The 8,435-nt window shown below is 46.3% G+C and overlaps 1 protein-coding gene across 5 annotated transcripts in view; it reads left to right on the top strand.

The window, feature by feature from the left end:
• The first annotated feature begins 2,587 nt into the window (after positions 1-2,587).
• The window catches only part of LOC118382374 (bestrophin-3-like), a 29,197-nt gene continuing 23,349 nt past the window's right edge, over positions 2,588-8,435 (top strand). For 3 of the 5 annotated variants that reach the window (XM_052509622.1, XM_052509621.1, XM_052509620.1), the window contains exons 1-4: positions 2,588-2,740; positions 2,989-3,153; positions 3,467-3,561; positions 6,982-7,215. In XM_052509622.1, the coding sequence (XP_052365582.1) occupies positions 3,002-3,153; positions 3,467-3,561; positions 6,982-7,215 (481 nt within the window). In that variant the 5' untranslated portion in view covers positions 2,588-2,740; positions 2,989-3,001. Of the gene's footprint in view, positions 2,741-2,988; positions 3,154-3,466; positions 3,562-4,003; positions 4,199-6,981; positions 7,216-8,435 lie in introns of those variants that run through there. The other 2 variants (XM_052509624.1, XM_052509623.1) reach the window with 2 other exon arrangements.

Raw genomic sequence — 8,435 nt, 5'->3', positions numbered from 1 at the left:
TGGGTGGGAACAGAGCACCCACGACAAGTGAACCGACAACCTCACAGTGGCGCATGCGCAAAGCCGGTATCACATCTCATGTTCACCTTTCATGGCAGCAGACGACAGATAATACGAAACTGTGATCGCAACATTGTATCTAAAAGAATAAGTTGCAACATTGTATCCGACTTTTTGACTATGATATTGCATGCAATGCATGCGCCAATAGTTCTATACTTCACAATGAAATGTGTGTTTCCTTCTGATGTGATGTAAGATCTCTACATCGACAATCCAATTTGTAAGTCGCTCTGGATAAGAGCGTCTGCTAAATGACTTAAATGTAAATGTAAATGTAAATTATGTATTACTATTGATCGTCTATTAGGCCCTAGCAGGCTTATCTATTAGTCATAGATGGGAGTATGTTCTACCAGTATAAGGCCCTAGCAGGCTAATCTATTGGTCATAGATGGGAGTATGTTCTACCAGTATAAGGCCCTAGCAGGCTAATCTATTGGTCATAGATGGGAGTATGTTCTACCAGTATAAGGCCCTAACAGGCTAATCTATTGGTCATAGATGGGAGTATGTTCTACCAGTATAAGGCCCTAGCAGGCTAATCTATTGGTCATAGATGGGAGTATGTTCTACCAGTATAAGGCCCTAGCAGGCTAATCTATTGGTCATAGATGGGGAGTATGTTCTACGAGTATAAGGCCCTAGCAGGCTAATCTATTGGTCATAGATGGGAGTATGTTCTACCAGTATAAGGCCCTAGCAGGCTAATCTATTGGTCATAGATGGGGAGTATGTTCTACCAGTATAAGGCCCTAGCAGGCTAATCTATTGGTCATAGATGGGAGTATGTTCTACCAGTATAAGGCCCTAGCAGGCTAATCTATTGGTCATAGATGGGGAGTATGTTCTACCAGTATAAGGCCCTAACAGGCTAATCTATTGGTCATAGATGGGAGTATGTTCTACCAGTATTAGGCCCTAGCAGGCTAATCTATTGGTCATAGATGGGAGTATGTTCTACCAGTATAAGGCATGCATTTTTTTTTTTTTTGTAAAAATAAAAATACATGTTTACCCCTTTTTTCTTCGGCAATTTCGTGATATCCAATTGGTAGTTACAGTCTTGTCCCGTCGCTGCATCTCCAATGCATTTCTGTGAGCCTGCTTTATTGTTTGCCATGATAATTAGGTCAACAGCGCCATCCGTTGGACACCGTTTTCGATCTCATGTTGTGATAAATGTAGGAGCTGGTATGTTGTATAGGCATGTTGAATTAAAACCAGAGACTTGCACACAGGGATAAATGTAGGAGCTGGTATGTTGTATAGGCATGTTGTATTAAAACCAGAGACTTGCACGCAGGGATAAATGTAGGAGCTGGTATGTTGTATAGGCATGTTGTATTAAAACCAGAGACTTGCACACAGGGATAAATGTAGGAGCTGGTATGTTGTATAGGCATGTTGTATTAAAAACCAGAGACTTGCACGCAGGGATAAATGTAGGAGCTGGTATGTTGTATAGGCATGTTGTATTAAAACCAGAGACTTGCATGTTGTATAGGCATGTTGTATTAAAACCAGAGACTTGCACGCAGGGATAAATGTAGGAGCTGGTATGCTGTATAGGCATGTTGTATTAAAACCAGAGACTTGCACGCAGGGATAAATGTAGGAGCTGGTATGTTGTATAGGCATGTTGTATTAAAACCAGAGACTTGCACGCAGGGATAAATGTAGGAGCTGGTATGCTGTATAGGCATGTTGTATTAAAACCAGAGACTTGCACGCAGGGATAAATGTAGGAGCTGGTATGCTGTATAGGCATGTTGTATTAAAACCAGAGACTTGCACGCAGGGATAAATGTAGTAGCTGGTATGTTGTATAGGCATGTTGTATTAAAACCAGAGACTTGCACGCAGGGATAAATGTAGGAGCTGGTATGCTGTATAGGCATGTTGTATTAAAACCAGAGACTTGCACGCAGGGATAAATGTAGTAGCTGGTATGTTGTATAGGCATGTTGTATTAAAACCAGAGACTTGCACGCAGGGATAAATGTAGTCTCTCTCTACATCAGCAGGTCATTCATTATGTGTTTATTCCACCGCCATGACATGGTGCGCATCTTATTCCACCGCCATGACATGGTGCGCATTTTATTCCACCGCCATGACATGGTGCGCATTTTATTCCACCGCCATGACATAGTGCGCATTTTATTCCACCGCCATGACATGGTGCGCATTTTATTCCACCGCCATGACATCGTGCGCATCTTATTCCACCGCCATGACATAGTGCGCATCTTATTCCACCGCCATGACATGGTGCGCATTTTATTCCACCGCCATGACATGGTGCGCATCTTATTCCACCGCCATGACATGGTGCGCATCTTATTCCACCGCCATGACATAGTGCGCATCTTATTCCACCGCCATGACATAGTGCGCATCTTATTCCACCGCCATGACATAGTGCGCATCTTATTCCACCGCCATGACATGGTGCGCATCTTATTCCACTGCCATGACATGGTGGGCATCTTGCCCAGACAGCCATAGCCAGGAGCGCACTGGCAGCTGGACTGACAGACAGACACAGACAGACAACCAGCTAAATGTGGCCAGGGCGGTCACCTGATGATTGCTCAATCTTGACTCACGGTTCAGTAATACACTATATTACACCTAAAGCAACAACAAGCAATGTGATTTAGATTTGGTACAAAAGGTATGTGTGAAAAATGTATACTTTTATTAATGTTTTTAATAACGTTATTTCGTATCCACGTAACATGGAAATAATGGTTATTTTGACTGGTTATTATTGTGCCATGACAGCTTGCCTTGAGAGAGTAGTTTACTGCGGAACATTTTTTTTTAGATATCAATTTAAGTCAGCGACATTCACAACCGGTAAGGACAAGGGAGTGTCTGTCAACTAAGTGTAAGTTGGATGACTGGGTCGTTTTTCTGCAGTGATTGAAGGAAGATGACGGTGACCTACTCCAGTAAAGTCGCCAACGCCACGTTCTTCGGTTTCCATAGACTTCTACTGCGATGGAGAGGCAGCATCTACAAACTGCTTTATCGGGAGTTTATAGTCTTTGTACTGTTATATACCTTGGTGAGCCTCGTTTACAGGTAGGCATAATATTAAGCTATTACGCGTTTTTCCATAAAAACATTAGTATTGTCACAAATACAAGTCCTCGGTGATATGAAATATGAATCATATAATTGTTATGTTATTTGTGTATGTATATTATATAACAGTATCTATTATCTGATTTTAATCTGTTTATAACTGTGATTACAAATGAAGATGTAATATGAGCCTTTGATTTGACTTTGCATGATGGGTCCGTAATTGATTTGTATCGCTGTGATATATCAATAACGGCATGTGAACAAACCTATAATGTTACTTAATTAATTAACACATCTGTCAATCTAGACTTGCTCTCTCGGACCCTGAAAAGCGTTTCTTTGAAAAGTTGGCTCTTCACTGTAACAAGTATGCAGAACAGATTCCAGTCACGTTTGTGCTTGGTAAGTCAGTACAACTTGTGCAGGTTGATATCAGCGCATGCGCGCTGAGTAGTTTATGGTATTAGCCTATTAACTATATGAGCTGCTAGCGCTGTGCTGAGATGAGAATGCCTGTTTCTACCTGAATACTGTAGAGGTGCTTTCCAGATGTGCTGAAAGTGCTTTACAATTTAAGTGGGAAATTCGCCTCATCCGCAACCCCATGTGTAGCTTGCCTGGCGACCCAAACTCTTCGCTCCAGCCAAACGCTACGCCACGCCCACATATGTTAGTTTCTTCTCCGCGGTAATGTAGCGAACATAAGAGCAGAGCAAGAATTCAGTTTGAGTCGTCGGGCAAATGTGTATCAGCCACCTAAAAACAGAATGACAACAGAGTGCAATTCTTTCTCGATCACCACACACACACGCGCACGCACACTGACACACACCCACACACACACGCACGCACGCACAAACACCGACACACCCACACACACACAGCGTTAACTGTCTTACTTGCTTGCTACTATCCAACCAAATGAACCCAACTAATCCTCAACAGTGCCAGGCAACAAACTAATGATCGTGATTTGTCAACCCTTACTTAATAACAGAAGCTCTCCGACAGACACTGATTCCAATGGGGAAATGAACTGGTGATTGAGTTAATGGAAGGAAATCATTAGGATTCGGACCAAAGCAGGGAAAGAGGGATATTGTTGGGTTTGCTTGGGTGCTGGAGTGCTTTGCATGGCATATCAGATTGTTGCTTAATAGTGTTGTGCTTCTGTGTGAATGGCACAAAGTGGCTTTCATGACATTTATGTATCTCAGTTTATGTCAATAAAATATTGATATGGACTGGGATGAAGTTGCCCTAGACAATGATCTAGGGGTCAATTTTCTGTTTTGAGCTTGAGGCTCAAATTTAGCCTGAAGAGTACTGCACTACGTAGAAAATTAAATGTCATTTCGGAAGCAGCCCTTCTCAACCCAAACCTCATCCTTGGTTGCTACTGTAGTCATACCTGACAAAATACTGTTTAGACTTACTGTAGATCAGGGATTTCCAACCCTGTTCCTGGAGAGCTACCGTCCGGTAGGTTTTAACTCCAACCCTGTTCCTGGAGAGATATCCTCCTGTAGGTTTTAACTCCAACCCTGTTCCTGGAGAGATATCCTCCGGTAGGTTTTAACTTCAACCCTGTTCCTGGAGAGATATCCTCCTGTAGGTTTTAACTCCAACCCTGTTCCTGGGGAGCTACCCTCCTGTAGGTTTTAACTCCAACCCTGTTCCTGGAGAGATACCTCCCTCTAGGTTTTAACTCCAACCCTGTTCCTGGAGAGCTACCATCCGGTAGGTTTTAACTCCAACCCTGTTCCTGGAGAGCTACCCTCCTGTAGGTTTTAACTCCAACCCTGTTCCTGGAGAGCTACCCTACGGTAGGTTTTAACTCCAACCCTGTTCCTGGAGAGCTACCGTACGGTAGGTTTTAACTTCAACCCTGTTCCTGGAGAGATATCCTCCTGTAGGTTTTAACTCCAACCCTGTTCCTGGAGAGCTACCCTCCTGTAGGTTTTAACTCCAACCCTGTTCCTGGAGAGCTACCCTCCTGTAGGTTTTAACTCCAACCCTGTTCCTGGAGAGATACCCTCCTGTAGGTTTTAACTCCAACCCTGTTCCTGGAGAGCTACCGTACGGTAGGTTTTAACTCCAACCCTGTTCCTGGAGAGATATCCTCCTGTAGGTTTTAACTCCAACCCTGTTCCTGGAGAGATACCCTCCTGTAGGTTTTAACTCCAACCGGGCTGGAGTTCAAACCTACAGGAAGGTATCTCTCCAGGAACAGGGTTGGAGTTAAAACCTCCAGGAAGGTATCTCTCCGGGAACAGGGTTGGAGTTTAAACCGACAGGAAGATATCTCTCCGGGAACAGGGTTGGAGTTTAAACCGACAGGAATGTATCTCTCCAGGAACAAGGTTGGAGTTTAAACCTACAGGAAGATATCTCTCCAGGAACAGGGCTGGAGTTAAAACCTACATGAATGTATCTCTCCAGGAACAGGGTTGGAGTTTAAAACCTTTAGGAGGATGTAGAGCCCTGGTGTAGATGATGCTGATATCTCCTCCTCCCTGCAGGTTTCTACGTCACCCTGGTGTAGATGATGCTGATATCTCCTCCTCCCTGCAGGTTTCTACGTCACCCTGGTGTAGATGATGCTGATATCTCCTCCTCCCTGCAGGTTTCTACGTCACCCTGGTGTAGATGATGCTGATATCTCCTCCTCCCTGCAGGTTTCTACATCACCCTGGTGTAGATGATGCTGATATCTCCTCCTCCCTGCAGGTTTCTACGTCACCCTGGTGTAGATGATGCTGATATCTCCTCCTCCCTGCAGGTTTCTACGTCACCCTGGTGTAGATGATGCTGATATCTCCTCCTCCCTGCAGGTTTCTACGTCACCCTGGTGTAGATGATGTTGATATCTCCTCCTCCCTGCAGGTTTCTACATCACCCTGGTGTAGATGATGCTGATATCTCCTCCTCCCTGCAGGTTTCTACGTCACCCTGGTGTAGATGATGCTGATATCTCCTCCTCCCTGCAGGTTTCTACGTCACCCTGGTGTAGATGATGCTGATATCTCCTCCTCCCTGCAGGTTTCTACGTCACCCTGGTGTAGATGATGCTGATATCTCCTCCTCCCTGCAGGTTTCTACGTCACCCTGGTGTAGATGATGCTGATATCTCCTCCTCCCTGCAGGTTTCTACGTCACCCTGGTGTAGATGATGCTGATATCTCCTCCTCCCTGCAGGTTTCTATGTCACCCTGGTGTAGATGATGCTGATATCTCCTCCTCCCTGCAGGTTTCTACGTCACCCTGGTGTAGATGATGCTGATATATCCTCCTCCCTGCAGGTTTCTACGTCACCCTGGTGTAGATGATGCTGATATCTCCTCCTCCCTGCAGGTTTCTACGTCACCCTGGTGTAGATGATGCTGATATCTCCTCCTCCCTGCAGGTTTCTACGTCACCCTGGTGTAGATGATGTTGATATCTCCTCCTCCCTGCAGGTTTCTACGTCACCCTGGTGTAGATGATGCTGATATCTCCTCCTCCCTGCAGGTTTCTACGTCACCCTGGTGTAGATGATGCTGATATCTCCTCCTCCCTGCAGGTTTCTACGTCACCCTGGTGTAGATGATGCTGATATCTCCTCCTCCCTGCAGGTTTCTACATCACCCTGGTGTAGATGATGCTGATATCTCTTCCTCCCTGCAGGTTTCTACGTCACCCTGGTGTAGATGATGCTGATATCTCCTCCTCCCTGCAGGTTTCTACGTCACCCTGGTGTAGATGATGCTGATATCTCCTCCTCCCTGCAGGTTTCTACGTCACCCTGGTGTAGATGATGCTGATACCTCCTCCTCCCTGCAGGTTTCTACGTCACCCTTGTGGTCAACCGTTGGTGGAACCAGTTTGTGAATCTGCCTTGGCCCGACCGCCTCATGTTCCTGGTCTCCAGCTGTGTTCACGGCCACGACGAGCAGGGCCGCCTCCTCAGACGCACGCTGATACGCTACGTCAACCTCACCTCACTGCTCATCTTCCGCTCTGTCAGCACCGCCGTCTGTAAGAGATTCCCCACCATGGAGCATGTGGTGGAGGCAGGTACGACCCCCAAGGGGATAACGGAATGCAAATAGATGGGGTCAGGAGGTCAGGAGGGTCAGGAGAAAACTCATTTTGACAGATAGATTCTGTACATAACGTCACGGACCAAGTAGTAGATGCAGGTACCTCAATGACATGCGCTTGGCCTTACCTGACCCCAATAGAATACACATAGGTGGGGTCAAAGGTCGACCAGGTTTGGTTTACAGGTTTGGTTCAGGTCAAGAGTGTTCTCTCAACCTTCAGTAGGTTTGGTTCAGATCAATTGTTCTCTCAACCTTCAGTAGGTCAGGTTCAGATCAAGAGAGTTCACTCAACCTTCAGTAAAAAAAAATACTTTTATCCCTTTTTCTCCCCAATTTCTAATTGGTAGTTACAGTCTTGTCTCATCGCTGCAACTCCCGTACGGACTTGGGAGAGGCGATGGTCGAGAACCGTGTGTCCTCCGAAACACAACCCAACCAAGCCGCACTGCTTCTTGACACAATTCTCAATTAACCTGGAAGCCAGCCGCACCAATGTGTTGGAGGAAACACCGTACACCTGGTGACCGTATCAGTGTGCCTGGACCACCACAGGAGTCGCGAGAGCACGATGGGACAAGAACATCCCTGCGGGCCAAACCCTCCACTAACCCGGACGACGCTGGGCAAATTGTGCACCAGCCGGTTACGGCCGGCTGCGACAAAGCCTGGTCTCGAACCAGGATCTCTAGTGGCACAGCCTTGGACCACTGAGCCTGATCTCGAACCAGGATCTCTAGTGGCACAGCCTTAGACCACTGAGCCTGGTCTCGAACCAGGATCTCTAGTGGCACAGCCTTAGACCACTGAGCCTGGTCTCGAACCAGGATCTCTAGTGGCACAGCCTTAGACCACTGAGCCTGGTCTCGAACCAGGATCTCTAGTGGCACAGCCTTAGACCACTGAGCCTGGTCTCGAACCAGGATCTCTAGTGGCACAGCCTTAGACCACTGAGCCTGGTCTCGAACCAGGATCTCTAGTGGCACAGCCTTAGACCACTGAGCCTGATCTCGAACCAGGATCTCTAGTGGCACAGCCTTAGACCACTGAGCCTGATCTCGAACCAGGATCTCTAGTGGCACAGCCTTAGACCACTGAGCCACTCGCGAGACGCCTCCATAAGTGTTTTATTGGTAAACAGGATGCATGACATGTGAGAGTTAAACAAGGATCTATAACTGGATCTTCTAGAAC

Source organism: Oncorhynchus keta, unplaced genomic scaffold (assembly GCF_023373465.1).
Source record: "Oncorhynchus keta strain PuntledgeMale-10-30-2019 unplaced genomic scaffold, Oket_V2 Un_contig_4817_pilon_pilon, whole genome shotgun sequence".
Lineage (NCBI taxonomy): Eukaryota > Metazoa > Chordata > Actinopteri > Salmoniformes > Salmonidae > Oncorhynchus > Oncorhynchus keta.
The sequence above is the reverse complement of the archived record's forward strand: the minus strand, read 5'-3'. Positions and strand labels throughout refer to the sequence as shown.